General features: G+C 39.6%; 1 protein-coding gene across 1 annotated transcript in view; it reads right to left on the bottom strand.

The window, feature by feature from the left end:
- pcdh15a (protocadherin-related 15a) overlaps positions 1 to 18,158 on the bottom strand; it is a 139,712-nt gene that overhangs the window by 61,802 nt on the left and 59,752 nt on the right. The window contains exons 15-19 of the mRNA XM_035663542.1: positions 18,007 to 18,086; positions 12,959 to 13,052; positions 7,799 to 7,927; positions 1,627 to 1,932; positions 339 to 569 (exon numbers count right to left, since the gene is read on the bottom strand). Coding sequence (XP_035519435.1) covers positions 339 to 569; positions 1,627 to 1,932; positions 7,799 to 7,927; positions 12,959 to 13,052; positions 18,007 to 18,086 — 840 coding nt within the window. The remainder of the gene's footprint in view (positions 1 to 338; positions 570 to 1,626; positions 1,933 to 7,798; positions 7,928 to 12,958; positions 13,053 to 18,006; positions 18,087 to 18,158) is intronic.

The raw sequence follows: 18,158 nt of genomic DNA, 5'->3' as shown, positions 1-18,158 counted from the left end.
CATCTATCCATCAAATTGCCTTTGTCCCAGTGATGTTACCAGGACAAGCGGGTCGGGAGGCAAAAACGGGTTTTACAAAGGAAGTGCATTCAGCTTTTGTGCTGCATAGGGCTGAATTTCATATGACAAAAGCAGCGCAGGTGCAATATTGTACAATAAGCCCACAATCCCTTTTTGGACTGTGGATTATATGAGCTATTACTATTGTAAAACTCTGCTAATGACTCACGAAATATTCACTGCCATTGCTGCAGCTCCTGAGGGACAATGAGGATAGATGGAAGGAGAATACACCATTCAGAGGCTGTGGTGGACTGACTATCCGGGGGGGCTCTTACCGTGATGCGGACTGTGACGGTAGCTTGCCCTGGGGGCATGATTCCTCCTTGGTCTACAGCTTCCACCTGGAAAGTGTGAGAGGCCCCCATGCCCATAGCTGCCAGGTCCTCAAAGTCCAGGGTCTGCAGCACAGTTAACTCCCCTGTGACAGGGTTCAGAGAAAACAGCTGTCTGGCCGATTCAGTCTTGATCCGATATGTGACATTGGAGAAGAGGTCTGAGTCCACCGCCTAGGAGAAGGAAGAGGAAAAGGATGAGTAAGGGAAACATATTACAGTACATTACAGACAACAGAGCACATATGTAAAGAAAAAGTGGGGTGACAGAAGAAGAGAGGAACAGCCACATATATTTTCAAAATTATACATATAAAAGATATAAGCAGTGTGGCTGTGGACAATGAATATGAATGTTTCTTTTTTCTTTTTTCTTTGCGTTTTTATGCTGCAGGGGCTACTTACATCAATCATTAATATATTCTGATTAAATGAAACCACGAAGGAAAGCTTAAGTTCGTCCTCATTGCATAAAATCAAAACTGATCACAATGATCATTTGTAAAGGCCACTGCAATAGGAGATGATTAGGTATATGGATGCTGAAACAGATGTTGTGAGGCACTCACTCTCATATCTATTGATAGACACTATCTCACATTTGCTCTTTAGGTGTCTTGCCAGCCACCCCCATCCATTTATAGTTGAGGTGATGTTGTCTAGGAGATTAATGGTGTCACAGTGCCACTGTCACTCACACCCCTCACCCTCAACCTTCACCCCCCTGCTTTTCACCCTCCCCTCTTGCTTTATACCACTCTGGGAAATGTCACTCACAATATGCCAGCAATTACTCGCCCCTCCACTCTGTGTCTGTGCTTCATGCACATAGTTTCCCTATATTTCACTTCAGTGCAAACATGTGCACTGATGGAAACAATGATCCTCTACTAAAGCGTAGTTATGCCTTGAAAAATCCAGCATTAAGTCTTATTCTATGTCTAAAAGTACTCAAATAGCTGTCATGACAGCAGAAAAAATGTTTCTTTCTGCTGTGTATATAAGGAAGTGTATGTTTCTGTCTGTGTAAATGTTTTTTTCGGTCTGGAAGCATTTGACATTTTAAACACTAAATTGCTTGCACTTGAAGTTGAAAGATGCTAAAAGTCTGTTACTACAACTCTTGTTTTAGGCACCTGTGCTGCATTACATAAAAAGACAGAAGGCATATAGGGATGGAGAGAGCGAAAGAGCGAAAACAACCAGTTAACACATGCACTTAAGTACTTACGCTTAGCTTCAGGACCAAAGTTCCCACAGGGCTGTTCTCAGGTACATTCACCACATAAGTTTCCTGGGAGAAGACTGGGCTGTTGTCATTGATATCTGTGACCAGGACAGAGAGGGTCAAGGTGGTCCTCCGTGGATCCACGGCCCCATCTGAAGCCTCTACCACCAAGTCATATTGGCCCCTAAGCTCCCGGTCAAGGGGCACTCTTGTGTAGATGCTGCCGTTAGCACTGATTAGAAACAAGTCCGGATGATTCACAATCCGGTAGCGCACCTGGCCATTAGCCCCTGCATCTGGATCTGTGGCCTGGGGAGATAGAAAGTGATCACATGGCTCCATTAAAGGTATACGTATAAATGTCTGACACTCGTTGTTTTTGCTGATGTAGTTTTCAAACAATCACTATTAAATGATGCCAAGCTCCTAAAGCAGGTAAGTGAACTACATTGACCATAATTCACCATAATGCACTAGCATATCTGCACTTGCTTGAGTAGTGGTCTGTCCCAACACAAACTAAACAGAGAGACAGCGTAAAATACAGCTTGGATAAACAGATGGAAGCATAATAGTCGGCTAATGTTGCGATGGCCGTTATCTTACGATGGACTGAGAGACATTGAAAAAAATGTGAGTTAGTGGGACCGCTGAATGAAACATCAGTAACAAATCATCAATAAACTCCCTTTTCCTCCTGAAGCGGCTGAAGTAAACTGACAACCTGTTGGAAATACTGAGAATTTATTTACATATATCATTACTAGCAGAGAGAGGTAAATATTCACCAATACACAGCATATGAATGGCAGGTTTTAAAACTGAAATGCAGAGGAGATTTCCCTTTAGGTAAACAGCAGCTGTTGTGAGTTTGATGTGATCCATTACTTGATCCATTAGAGCCTGGCTTTATTTTAGCTCCTTACATGTTTACAGAGGCTTCAAGTACAAAAGCCACGTAAGCTGCAGTGCTGCAATCGAGCCGAAACAAGCCTTGTACGTTTGAGTCTCATTTCCTATTCTCCATATCAAGGTTAGAGTCACAGACTTGTAAGCAATCATTTGTGGCTTCAAAAGGCCAGAACCCTTTTACATGCAAACTTTGCACTCAATCAAAAGAAAATCCTCGAATACTCAATCGCCCTATAAATAGCACATGTGTTTATTTAAATAAAATGAGTAAAATAAAAACTGAAAAAACACTTCATCTGTTTGATTGGTAAACATTTCTCAACCTGAGTGCAAGTCAGGACAAGGCAGCAGAAAGAGGGAAAAAAGGCATTTAAGGAACAGTGGATAAGGGAGGAGAATACACATAAACATATGGTTGTTAAAAGCTGCCCCCAATTAGTTTTACATGGAGTGCCTGACAAATATTCAAAGCCAAGGCTAAAAATTGGACCTCAGCATTAAGCCTTTGCAAAATCGAGTAAAGCACATCATGTCAATATGTGCATACAGATCACTACTTCTCTGCAGTGATTACATAACAAACATTCTCACTGCTCCTTGCCTTTGGAGAGGTGTAATCCAATTAGTTCACTGCCAATAAAAATAAATAACACATTTGCATATTTCTGTAGCCTCCTAGTACTGTACGTATTATAGAGGTCTGTGCAGGGCAGGCCAGTCCACAGGTCTACAGCAGATATTGGCAGACATGACAAACATGGATGGTCATGTTGCAATGTCTGGCTATGTAAATGCTTTTAGTTTGTGTACCATAATTCACAAATTATTATTACCAAATCATTTGGCTATTTTCATTATTGGATTGTGAGCTGGTAAGCATTGTGGGAGCGGCAGAACATCCTGCAGGTGCGAGTGGTTGCAGCACACAAAGTAGCTTGAGCTACAGGCCCATGCAGACCATCTAATATGCAGTACCTGAGAAATGTGCCTCCTTTGTGTGCTGTCGGCCTGGGTCCAGTGTTTTTTTTTTTTTCTTTTTGCATTTACAAAAAGAGCATATTCATCTTGCTCTGGATGATTAATGCTGAAACCTAAAATTGAATTGCCCACTTATACTGTCTCACTACACACTGGGCACAGTATTTTCAAACAGAAAGTTAAGCACTGATGTCAGCCTCTCAAAAACAAAAAAAATAAATTGATAACATGTGATAACTGTTTAACAAGTAAAAAAGCACCATAGCAGTGCTTACAAGTATCTTCAGTTAGGAGCAGGATCTCATTATATCAAGGAATCAGCTTGGCAAAAAGAAAAGGCATTATGGGCATTAACAGCCTCTCCAATTAGCAACAATTCTACATAACGATTCCATGATGTGTCTGACATGAATGCTAATCGATTTGTCCTCCGGTCATCTGCATGCTCAGATTATGGCTCCCTGCTGTGAGCAAACAGAATGGGCTTGTATGGTGCAGGATTTGTCAGTCACAGAACAAATGATTCTATTAGCACAACCGGCAATGCTGTCAATTGTGATAACCTAGTAAATCTTCTCCGGTCTATGTGAGTGTGTGTAAAATAAGAACAGGTGGGAACCAGTTCCAATTACTGTAACAATAATCCAAAACGCTTTAGGACTAGCATTAAGCTACTTAATAGCATTATGCAGTCATCTTCACCATTGGCAAGTGCCTGAGGCCTTGTGGTTGGCTGCATTATTACTCCTTCTCTGCAGGTAAATTTAAGACGCTATAGGAAAAGATAAACTGATTTTACAGTAACACATTACATTTCAATGTGGAATTATTCAAGTCAAGCTGTCATTATCTCATCCCTTACTTCATCTGTCACTTGACTTTTATTTAGCGTGCCATGTTACAGTAAGCTATAGGCTGCTGTTCTGACAGGGTCAACATTTGCTCAATAAAGTTCTAATGCACTTGCACACAAAGCTCTTAAAAAGAAAATCCACATCACAAGATGTTATTCAGACCTGCAGAAAGATAGCTGGCAGTTACAGAACATTTGTCAGCCTATCAGGTGGGTGATGAAACACAGAGTAATACTTAAGTGGTATACGTTAAGTGATGATGCTCTGGCTCCGCAACTTTTTGCTTCTCCCTTTTTCTCTATCACCATTGGTACGTGGACGATGTGGAAGTTGTCAATGTCAGGTGTCCCCCTAAGAGTACAAACTCGACAGATCTGAGCAGCAGCATTTCTTCTCCTGCACACACGTCTTTTGTTTTCACCTTAAATGAACTCTATTATTGGTTAAAAAACCATTCAACATTTGGTCTTCCTTCTGTGTTGCACCCTTGGATTGCAAATATTGTTAAATAAATAAAAGACCAAAAGTTTATGCCCCTACATTTACATTTCATCCCTCTTGGCTGCCTGTGTGCCTTGTGCATGACTTAATGAAGCTAAGTGAGAGTTAAGACAATGTAAAGAAAAGGGGCTTTTCATACACATTATATACAGTGATTGGCACTTAGAATTTAAATGCCACATGTCTTTGATGCAAAAATTGGGGAATTTATTAACTAAGAGCCCAGAGCTACTCTAGAGTATAAGTAGTCTGTCTCCCTTGCACCTTAACAATTGTGTTATTTACATTACAGCCCGAGTGATTTTTTTATTTTGAAGCCACCTGAAGGGTATGGTCTCCTTAAATACTGTGCAATGAGCACAATCTCTCAAGATGCAAGTATGAATCATTGCATGAAAAATCTCCACCATAAAAGAATTAAGCTGAGGAGACAAACGATAAATAAAGCTGGGTACTAGGGATACTAGCAGGAGACAGTGGAGACAGAGATAGTATGTGTATGTTGAATTTTAATGGCATTGCGGTTCTAGTCTACTCTGTATATACTTGCCTTCAATTGAGATAACTGTGTTCAGCATCCAACATGTCATCACATTTTAAAAGTCAAAGTTATTCTGATTTATGTAACTAAGACATACCCTTTTCTATAGCACTTTATAAACTGAGGCAACTCAAAGTGCTTTACAAAGGGCATAAACAACATTTGAATCATTTAACATGTCTATTAAAGGGAACATATATTTGAATAGAAAAACTTTAATAAAGATAAATTGAATTCTAAAAAAACTGTACAGTTGTAGAACAGCTTCAATGTAATTAAATCAATAATACAAAGGTAGAAGAAAATACAGTTTCTAATTGAGATTTGACAGTAGATAAAGTTGGGGAGAATTTAAGAATATCACCGCATGTGTTTGTGACTCTAGGCATTACAAGATAACTGCCTCCTAAAGAATAAGAGTTTATATTCTTCAAACATATCAGAATTGTATAAAATCTAAGACTACCTGGTAGCCAGTGTAAATATTTAAGAGTAGGCATTATGTGGTCAGTTCTCCTAGTTCATGTTCAAACACTAGCAGCAGCCTTCTGAATGGGTTGCAGTTTAATGGTTTTTGGAAAGACCAGATAACAGACTACATTCACATCCACTTGTTTACTTGCTCTAAACACTGACAGTAAGTGAATAATAAGCATAGTCTTTTGGTGAAAGAGCTAAATAAATCTGGGTGTCGTCTGCGTAGGTATGGCACATAATCGTAATTGGAGGATCTTTATGTTCACTGATTGACTACAGAATGTATGTGCTGAGATTTTATGACTCAGTGCAGCATTGAAAAGAAAAAAAAAGCTCCATCCCTTTTTGATCAGCTACAACAGGCTAAGCTGTAGCCTCTCTATGTGCATGTGCATGGAGAGCAGGATTTTGTTGAGCTAAGTACTTTAATGTACTTTTCTTTCAGTCAGAAAGGCAAGCTTCAGCTTAAGTTGGCAAGGTGCCAACTGAGAAAACCTTCTGAGGCAGGACAGAGAGAGAGACGATGGGGTGGGCTAAGCCCAAAATCTGGCTGCTGGCTGCATTTGTGAGGAAATACTTCGGAGTGCAACTGAAGGTAGTGTAACCTGCAAACACCAAGCTTCCTTCATATGTCCTTTTGTCTTATTTTACAGTTCATAAACCTGCAACATTTTCTGGTAGTCCATTTTATTACCCCCTGAAAAATGTAATGGGATGCCTAATGCTAAAACTATATATCTTGAAAGGTGAAAAATGTGACTGATATGAGAGGGCCTGTTTATCCTTGGTAAAATGTTTGTGTAAGTAATTATAGGGAAATTAAATGGCACAGAAACCAATATTCTAATCAAAATGTACTTGGTGACTGCCTAAAGTGATCACACAAATATTAATATTAAAACATTTTTAATTGATAAAGGTTAATGCCACAAACACTTTTTTATCCACCTAAAATTAAGATATTTTACATACAAATAGTGTTGTGACATTCCAAACTAAAGTGTAGGGCTATATTTTGTACAAGGTACACTAATATGTCAACCAGAATAACTCAAGAATTTCCTCATGCAAATTGATTAGGTTAGATTGGTAATTATCAAACTAATTACATGCATTTATTATCAAATTTAATCTTCTTAAATCTCTTAATAATTATCACACTGTGGACCATAATTATTCCATTTCAATTTTCTGATAATATAAACCTGCATCAAAGAGCAGTTGCTTGGACCAAAGTCTTTTTATAACAAAGATACAGTCTGATTTTGTAATACCACCCAAAGACCCCTGCAAACCTCCCAAAATGTCTCCTGGTTCACTGTTTTGAAACTACTCAGAACTGTATTGAGTTTCTAGACAGCAAGTTTTGAGGAAATGTAAGGATTTGGCAGAGCTATTATAAATCAGGAAGTGAATCTGTAAAAGAAACAGAGGCAATAAAAAAACCAAGACCCCTGGATTGTATTGCTTCATTTGCCACGGTGTAAGCATGCACTGTATGTGCATACTCACAGAGGATGTCTCCTGTCATTATTCCTTGATTAATCCACTGACAGACATCAGGCCAATTAATCTACAGTAATTAGAAAAATCTGGCTGCTCTGTGGTGCTGAACCAAGCCAGTCAACAGGGATGCAGCTCTGATGGACAAATCCGTCCAACAACATCAACCATGTTGTAAAAGGCTGGATCATTTTGTAATGGAGTTCATTTTTTAAGAACTGAGGTACATTTGTGACTTAGTGGTCAGTAAAAATTCTAAGGAAACAACATGTGGATATGCAACAGTGAAAAAAACAAATGTGATGTACTGTGGATAGCTGAAAAGGAGGCATATGTGGAAGTTGGTGAAACAGCAGCTTATTCATTTCAAAAGAAAAAGACCACCTGTCTTAAAAAATGTCACACTTACCCTGACTTGTCCTACAAACAAATTGGCCTCTTCTTCTTGGACAGTAAAATTAGTAGGTAGGGTGAGGTCAAACTTAGGATCGTTATCATTGACATCAGTGACGACTATGTTCACAGTGGCAGTGGACGTCTAGAGGAGAAAAATTCAAAGAGGACAATAAATACCAATGTTATTCAGTGTTCCGTTAAAACAGTACAAACAAAAGGTGTAATTTAAAAAAGTGCTGTGAAGAAAGCACAGATTAGCAGCTTTCACGATGCAAAAAAAATAGTACCCAACATTTGTTTCATTACTGGTTAGCAAAAGACACAGTAGAATAGTAGTCATACACTAGTAGACAATATTAATGGGAAACAAAAGAAAAAGAAAAAAGAAACAAGGTCCAAGTGCTAAACTGTTATTGCTGTCAGACACTTCCTTCTCAGGAGAGAACTGGCATTTACAGACAAAATCTTACATTTCGGAAACAGACGACAGATTCTAGTGAGCAGTTAAAATATCATTAACCACCCAAGTAAATTGAATGCAAATATATTATTGCTTCAGTGAGGAAGTTAGGAGGTATTGCCAACTAAGCAAAGCAGGGTTTTCCAAGGACAATGGTTAGCAGTGGTAAACTGTAGTTCATTTCACGAGGCGGCAGACTTCTGCTATAATATGCTGCAACAAACCCTGTAAAGTGCACTATTAAACTCATAAATAATTCCTAGTTTAGGGAAATGTCAAAAAGCATCCCATTACATAAAAAGCCGAATCATTTGAAACAACTGCTCTACCCTAAATGTTAACAAAAAGCATTTTCAAATGTCAAGTTGTTGGTCAAACTACTGTAATGCTTTTCATTTGTCATCGAGGAAGGAAAAAAACCTGAGACATCTCGTAGAACTTTCAAATCCTATTTATTAACATCAGAAAACTGCAGATTTACAGTTAGCTATGAAAGCTGGCATCGTTTTTTCTTATTTTAGTCAGATCCCAGTTTTTCTTCGTCCACAGGTAAAAAATACTGCAAACACTGGGGAAACTCTGCTCTCATAAAAAGTCTTAGTCTCGGTGTCTGTCCTAATATTGACATTTTCTGCCAATGATTTCGTCAGCCAACATGATAACTATAGATGTTAAAGCTTTTGTTAGACTTTCACCTAATGGGAATTAGATCAGATAAAGACTACGAAAAAAAAAGACTTATACAACCAGTGTTTTATCATAATGTGTTGATTTTCAGCCACACAAACTGTGGGGCTTTAGTGATTATCAGTGTGTTAGCCAGTCCACCACTATGGTCCTGGCGGAAATATCTTGACAACTATTGGATGGATTGCCATGAAATTCTGTGCAGACGTTCATAGTCTTAAAAAGGATGAAAGCAAGGAATCCGATCAATCACATCTTCCTTAGTCTAATTAGCCTATACACTTTCACTGTAAGAGTAAAGGTTCAAGGATGCAGAATTCAGTTACAAATTTACACCAACACTGGGACTCTTTATGACTTTACAGGATGTCAACATTTTCCGCATGTTTACATTATGTTTATTAGTGGTTTATATAATGTTTATTGATGTGGATTTATCTGATCCCAAAGCTCATTGGGCAAAGTAAATTCCCCTTAGCGTCATGTAAGGTATTCATTTGCAGGGCCAATGTGTACCAATGTAACATCCATTAACCTTCAAACAATGACACACCTACAGCACTACTATAAATCAACATAGAAAAATGGCTGAATGTGCACAATCCATATTCTCTCAGTGCACTGGGACGAAACTATATGCAAATAATGTTGTAAGTGGACTCCTTTGGGGTAGGAAGGATGGGTGGGTTGTGGGAGGAGTTGGCCTTTGCAAGAAAAAAATAGTTCCCAAGAGATAGCTGTTTGAAGTTACCCCGGCAGATGAGACATTCAGCAGCACATGTCACAAAGGAAATGGCCTAGTTAGTGTCAACTTCATCTCACTGTCTGTTGGGAATTCCTTCACCATTGTTGTTTCCTTTGTTCTAGCTTCTGAGACGTACATAATCAGTCCTTTCGAGTACAAATTGACATGGCAACCCATGCTGAAAACCATTGCACTCCATGCCTCTTTTACTACTAAAACTAAGAGGATGCCACTCACCATCAGCTCAATGATGGAATCTACTTATTTCTCATTTCACAGAAGACCTGAAGCCAATAGGCATCTCCATCCTAGCGTGGGTGTTCTTATCAAAGCTAAAAATCCTACCTCTACGGCCATGAGTGTGATTAATGAGCTGCTATTATTTATTTAACATATAATAGATAGAGCTGTGTGATGTCTCGCCTCCTGTCCTCACTGTCTGAAAGATCCAGAAGTAGCTGATGGTGTTTTGCCTTTCATGTGACAACCCTGACCAGAAGCCATGTTGCAGGGACTGATATGATCAAGCTGTTAGGAGTCATGCACTCTCTCCTCAGAGGGCAGAAGAACACCTTTATCCAGCATCCCTGGATGAGTTTTTTGTATCTGACTGTGCTTGGTGGTTATGATTACAGCTTGCACTATTGAGGATATACATTTTGAATTGGTCACACAGATTAGCACAATTCATTTTTGGCAGATATTAGATTTAAACTCAACAAGCAAAAAAAAAAAAATTGTGTGTGTGCGGATTTGACCACTCAAAGAGAAGTAGAACCAGGGGGGCTTGCTTCACTCCTTGTGTCAGGTTCCCATGGTTACCAAAGTTTTGTGCTAATTACACATCCGAATCCCTGGCGTCCCCCTCCTTTTCTCTCTGGTTTTCTCCTTTCTGTCCCCTCCAACTGTGCTTATTTTGATCCTTTCCCTGTCTCCAGCCTTCCTCGTGGTACTTCGTCTCACTGAATGAGTTCCTCACATCCACCCTCCTGCAGCCCTTTACCCCTCTGCCTCCTCATTTCAACGTCCTTGCTGTTGCGAAAGCATTACTTCCTAGCTGTGACATTTAGCACACACGAGTCAGCTAGTAATTCACTCTGTGGACAAGACGTTTTGCGTACACAGACACAAACACACACACACACACACTACACAGGTAAAGGGTGTCGGTTTGAAAAATCTGTCCATCAGTGTTAGGACAAAGAGCACCAGCATGTGGTTACCTCATTCTGTGAGGTGAAGTCCTATCTTACACTCTCCTTATTTATTTGCTTTTTTCTCTCTGAACCTGTCACTGTCCATTTCCCCTGCCCCTCCCGCTAACTGTTTGACTCTGTTCACCATTTGCGCTCCAACAGCTCTGAAGCACTCACAAATGCGGGGACACACTGGCAGCAACATATGCCCCTTATACAGCTCCACTTGACCAACACACGTAGTCTGCCAACAGATGAAAAGGAGCTGTAGATCTGACTCTTTATGTATGCCCAGGTGAGAGGGGGGCAATCAACATCACTACTGTGACAGCTCATCAGCTAATGTTCATTACCCTATCACACACAGCATCTTAAAAAGGAAACCACATTTCACCTCTGTCTGGATCAGAGACAGCTGCAAAAGCTGAGCCAACTGAGGTGAAGTCTAATTAAATTAAGACGGTTTATATGATTATCAGCTCTCGGTGGGAGATGGAGCAGCCAGCATTCACTTTCAGTTATAGTGTCTGCTGTTTCTCTAGGCTAAGTTACAGAGACAGTTCAGTGAATGTAAACACTCAAAAGACACAACAACTCGTAATGATGTCGTATGAGCAGTTTTCTAAAGGGGAACTTTTTGCAATTAAAGATAATTTTACTAGTAAGTACAACTCAGCTAAAAATATTTGTATAATCTCCTCTGTAGCTCTGAACAAAGAGGTTTGTCGAGTTTGAGAAAATAACTGATGTAACAGTGATAACACAGCTTGGGCTTGTACAATACACAATTATAAAACAAGTTTTAGAAAGGTGGGCATTTACTAGACGGGGATGGTCTAATTAAAAGATGCTATCAGTTGCATCATATTTGGGATCCAGTGTTTTTGGAGCTCGACTCATATTAGGAACTGAAAGTCTGGACGTCTCAACCTCTGCTGCTACCATCTTGACCATTGCTTTTTACACACAAGACAGTCCACATGAAATGGAAATCAGAGTGCTATTTGCTTTTGCATATTTATGTTATTCCTGTAAAAACAGGCAGCTAGTAAGAGACTTGTGTGTCCAGTCTAACAGCTGTAGTGGACCCACTGGCTGACTCTGCTGAGACTGGGAGCTATCAGTTAACAGTCATGATATCATTGGCTGAAATCAGTTAATGTTAGTAATCGCGTCACATTTTGTTTTACAGGAAGACAAAATGATTGGATTTTGATATAAAAATACAATGGAATTAAGTTTTTGTGATTTTTTGGCACACATTGTTAAATAGGGGTACACTATAATTGAGGATGTAATCTTAAAGGGTTAAAATGTCAGTTTTCATTTCACCTGGACTTTGAACTCATGCATGTTGGATACAATGTTACAACACTTTGGCCATTTAAAACACACAGCTGTTCAACATCTGTAGAGCAAAACTGCTTTGATAGCTCAGACTTGCTGTAGGTAAAATAAACACCAACAAAACATACTTCTGTCAGATGTCAAATTTTAACAGCAGGCGTAAGCATCTATTTGCACTACAAACGTTGATGCTAGAAGAAGCCCTGAGCAAGGACCATGCTGTACTAGCAACCGACCAATGGAGTGAAAAACTTAAACGTCTTTTAATTAATTAATTAATTAATTAAGAGGTGATTTCTATTACCCCTTGCACAATTATATTCACAGCAGTCCTTTTTTAATGGCTGGTGAAGAACTCCTATTAAGGAACTAAACAGGTTACCAACATCACAAAATTATAATTTCCAAAAGCAATTTATGGCCTTATAGGTGCAGGCAGCCCTTATTATTCTGGTGTCACATTGGTTTGCTACAATGAAGTGGCACTACTGACTCCTAGTACTACCACAAATTTGATGAATCTGTGACAAAACCAGAGGGTATTAAACTCTGAGTCCAAATGCACTATTAGATTTATTTTCCAGGCTAATGAAGCACTTGGGTTCAGTGAGCCAAATTTCAGAGCTAATAAGCTTGTATAAAAAAGATCTTATTTCAGCTTAATGTGTTCAAAATGTTTGAGGATTGTCCACCCTGAGGAATCAGGCCAATAATTTACTAAAGAGGGTTGTGCCTTACCCCTCCAGGGTTGCCGTCGGAGGCTGTGACAATCAGAAGGTACTGATCTGTGGTCTCTCTGTCCAGAGGCTTTCCCAGAAGTAGAAGGCCAATCCTGCAGAGAGGGGTCAGAGAAGACACCTGTATTACTATTACACACAAACAACTAGAGACATCAATACAACTACCTCACAAGAAGGGAACACAAAATTGGGCTTTGTGTAGACATTGCATAGCATTGCTTCTTTATGTCACATAAACAACAATAGTTTTCAATAGCTTATAGCTGATGCAATAGAGGGTGGCAGAGAAGGCTGCACTTTGGAGTTTATTTTCCTTCAGATTAGACAGATTTATAAAACATGGTCGATGATAGAGGAGGATGAGTTTGGGGAGAAGAGCAGGTGGGCTTTTAAATGCTCCCACTCTGTCTTTCTCTCTCCATAGCCCGCCTCTTGCTCCCAAAGCACATGGACTAGAGACAGAAAGATTCATGTTTTCTTTCCAATGACTGCAGCAGACACAGCGGCCCTCCTGCTCGTTCACAAGGTATAATTTGGCACTCTGGCATTCCAAACACAAAGTGTGGATGCATTCCCAAGCAGAACACTGAATTATCTTTGTTTGCACACACAGGCACACAAGACACGTGAGTGCAAGTGGAGACTCACACACACAAACACAAACACAAACGCAAACACAAACACCTACACAAACACACACACACACCATGCACGAAACAATTTCACAGCCACACTCAGGAGAGTCTCTGCCAGAACCGCAAATGGAAGGAAAGACGAATGCATTTGAACGCACTGCTAGATTAATGCCCGTCGCAATTCCCTGCTGTCCCCTTGCACCTTCACATTTCTAATTTAAAGCTACTTTGGCCAAACTGTCCAAGCATAACCGGACCGCTACTTCTTTCCTGCCTCTCCGGCCCATAACCGTCAAACTATAGAGCCACATCTTTAAATCTGACAGGCGTGTTACCGAAACCTCGATTGACCTTGTCTATTTCTCTACGCACTTGCCCCCAAGTTACGGTGAACACGTTGCTTTGAATCCAATACACCTGATGACCGCTGGTTCAAGAGGGCAAACACAGCTTGCTAAAAATGCCATAAAAATGCAGCACCATCCTTCAGTTGCTGCTGCGCTCATGTTTATTTATACATAAGCATAAGAGTAGAAAATAATGTTCGCTGTGCTCAATGAAGCTAAAGAGGTACAGGAAGCTTTGATGTGAATATGATAATGAAGATATACAGTGATCATTGTGATGATATTATGGTGATGATGACAAAGATCAGAATGATTAATGCTACTTAGCCTGCCTAGGGAGTTTATTCCCTACTACAGCTGGAGGGCTGAACTACACTTGAGCGGTTGGGTCTGAGAGGTTCACTGATCATCTGTGATAGCGTCCTGCCTCCTCTCCCCAGCCACCACAAATGAAAAGATGTTGTCAGACTGACTAGATGCTGTTAACAGCACGGTACAGAGTGACAATGGTGCAGGTTAGAGGCTATCCTTCCCAGTCAAACAGTCTCTTGATCTTTTATTCTGCTCAGATTGTGTCTCTATATGGTAAATAGGACTTGATGTACAGGATGTTAGTTTGAAGTGGCATGGATGTTTTATTTCAAATACAATAACTTTGATAGGATAACTCTCACTTAAGATAAACTTTAGTGATTCCCCAAGGAGAAATGAATGACAGATTTAAATAAAATGCTTTTGAGTCTATTCATTTAAAACTGAAGTGGACTGTTTCGAGTTCACAGGGTAATAAAAAGGATACCTTCTCCTGAACTCTTTTTCAAGGAAGCACAGAAAAAAGTTCAAATATCAAAGTTGACATGGCCTCTAGGTAGGTTTCTTATTAGACTTGACAAAAAAAACAAAAACTTTGGCTTCAAAGAGATCTATTTTGTTTGACCAAACATAATTTTGTTCCAAACTGACACTGGCCATAATATTCAATGTTACAACAGGAATATGTATCAAAGTCCAGTATGTAGGAATTAGCGGCATCTAGCTTCGTAGATGCAGATAACAACACGCTCACTTCACTCACTTTTCCAAGCACTAAGGAAAAACTACAGTGGTTTGTCCCTTCTGGGCTACTGTTGTTCTAGGGTTCAACATGACAGACTCTGCCAATAGATCCTACTAAATGTAACACACTGGACCTTTACCTGCCAGTCCCCCCAGAACCTGAAAAATTCATTAGAAACACTTGTTTAGACTTGTTTACTATTGTGTTTAACAGCGATCCTTAACATGTCATTACTGAATACTCTGCGTACAGTGCCTGGTGGCTGACAAACTCTGAGTCACTGATTCATGGCTGCATCCTGCTCACTAACATAATGGGGAGTGTATCTGAAGCATTTCCACCTCCCTCAGGGGAACCTGCCCCATTTATAGGGAGTTATAGACTGCAGAGTTCATTATTCATAATAGCTGGATTGAACCAGCCCCATATGTAGCCTGAATCTGAACATGCAGCAATGCAAAAATCTCTTCACTGAATCTTCCTGGAGTACTGAAGGGTTGAATAATGAGAGTGTGAAGTAAGGCTCTGTATATTGCGCACTCATCAAGCGTACCAGCTAATTATTCTTTGATTCATGTGCTTTATCAGCACCTGCTTGAAGTTATTATATTGCTAGGTGGATACAACTTTTGATGGGATTGTAATATTCCTGCCACACAGACAATGTACTGAAGCAGAATGTGTGTGTATCTATTTCCATAAGATTTCGGTCACATCTGGTTTAAGAGATTTTAGTGACATCGGCAACAATAGCTCGGGCTCGGGTTTTGATCGTGTCGCCATGTTTTTGCTTGCCCTTAACACTATGAAACCATTAAGTAAACATCCCTCCATAAAACAAACAATGTGGAGCAGATTGAGAGTAAACAAATGGCAGGGATACAGTGCTGCAACACAACTTGCCCTTGCATAGCTGGGAGACTGAGGATGCAGACAAAAGAGGCTTTAATCAATTAGTGAGAAACGTGTCTGGCAGGGTCCTGCATTTTCAGTCTCCCCACGTCTCTTCTCTCCATATTTTCTTGCTTATTTAAGGGATGGTAAAAAGCACTGATCACTTTAATATTTTATTCCTTCTCCTTGCTCCCTAGTAGTAGTTGAGAGAGTTAGATTTTTTTAAATGATTATGTTGATTATGAGAGGTAAGGTAAGATATTTAGGGCCCTTTTCATATCCAGGAATATTGTCTTCTCTTAGAGAGCAGAAAGGCTGGAGCTGGAGAGAAAGAGGATAGAACATGTGAGGAAAACCAAACTCCAGCAATCAAATAAAGTGTTATTCTGTATCATTATTTCCACAGAACATTTCCTTCTGAGTTATAATTTAGCTCTGACCTAGTTGCCCTGGCTTGGTAAAAAATCTCCCATTGTTTTCTTTCAGTTTACATAGTAGGCTACAGCAGAAAGGTCAGTGGTATTCTGATGATATATGAAAGGAACTTTCTTTACATCACTTCATCACACCACTGAGCAATATATTATCTTCTTGAAAATTGCAACCAATCGCAAAACAGTAGACCTCTGATCTAAGATATATTTATTTATATAGTCCCAGTTAATTAATGAATTCATAAATTAATTTATTAAAAATATTTATTGATTGCATCTTGGTTCCATATATTGGTATAAGGCAGTCTATTCTATCTTAGGCTACACCTGGAAGTTGGTTGACATTTTCCAAAATCCATATTCACCATATGTTTGCACTCTATTTCGACAAAATTGTTATTTTGTTTGTCCAGTATGTCATTTTACTATTGTTGATACTCTCTACCATATAAAAGAGAAATGGACTGCACATATATCCGACCAACTGAAAGCAATTTACACTACATGCCACATTTACCCATTCAAACACATTCATACACTTCGACATGCAGCGGGAGGAGCCGGGGATCAAATCTCCAACCTTCTGATTTATGGATTACTTGCTCTACCTCCTGAGCAGCAGCCGCCCAACATACACATGTACATATGATGTCTATTGCATGTCTATCTGTGCTGGAAGAGGCATTCCTGTGCTTTGCTTCCTGACGTTTTCTTCCATTTTTTACCATTAAAGGGTTTTTTTGGGCAGTTTCAGAATTGAGAGTCATATGCCATACAGATTGCGAAACCCTTTGAGGCAAACTTGTAATTATGGGCTATATGAGTAAAATTGACTTGACTAGAGCATTGGCGTCATGGGCACAAATAATGGCCCAAAGCAGCCAGTGAGGGTAAATAGGTGTGCTTTTAAACTTGTTTTTCTGGATAGAACAAAATAATATATTGCCTGAAATAAATCAGCCAAAACCAATAAGTCAGTATTTACTCCGTACCATCACAACTGCACATCCCTTGTTCTCTCCTTCTTCCCCACAACCTAGCTGACAAGTTTGTTTAAAGGGCTTCTTCCATATCATCACAGTGAGGGGAAGAACACTGTTTTAACATATACACTGTATTATTACTGTTTGCCCATGTCTAGCCTTTGTAAGTTCAATAAAGCTTTTGATAAACCAGCCAGCTTTGTCCTATTGCTCAAAAACCTCAATAAACTCTAAAACTAAGATGTCAGCATTTGAAGAGTGTCCTTGAAGAACTATAATAGTTTGCTAGGGGCTTGTTATGTTAGGTGGACTGCAACCTCACAAAGCATTTGTATCCATCCATTCATCACGCTTATCCTATTAAACATACATTGGGAGAGAGGTGGGGCACAGAAAATATAGACACACACATTTACATTAAATTAACTATTTACAATCTGCAGTCCACCTAGAGTAACCTGCATGTCGAGAAAACCAGAGAACCTGGAGGAAACCCACGCAGACACAAGACAAACTACACAATTTCCTTTCCTATTTTCATTTTAAAATCATTTTGTCAAAGGAACTGAAGAGCAAAATGCTGTTAATCAATAATTTACTACCTGTTATGTATTCCATCCCAAGTAGTCTGTGGTGGGAATACCTTATAGCATGTCTGTAGCCTGTAGCTGAAAAATTAAAAATATCTGGACTTACGTTTCGGAGAGGTTGAAGACCTTCTGGGAATCCCCACTCACAATGCGGTACGTGATCGGGTCGTTTTCTCTGTCTGTGGCCTGGGGGAAAGAAAATAAAAGCAGACTCTTGAAAATGATATAGAACAATTAAAGGTGAAGGTTATGAGATAT

This window comes from Morone saxatilis, unplaced genomic scaffold, assembly GCF_004916995.1.
Source record: "Morone saxatilis isolate NCDOM2014 unplaced genomic scaffold, NCSU_SB_2.0 Contig19, whole genome shotgun sequence".
Classification (NCBI taxonomy): Eukaryota; Metazoa; Chordata; class Actinopteri; family Moronidae; genus Morone; species Morone saxatilis.
The sequence above is the reverse complement of the archived record's forward strand: the minus strand, read 5'-3'. Positions and strand labels throughout refer to the sequence as shown.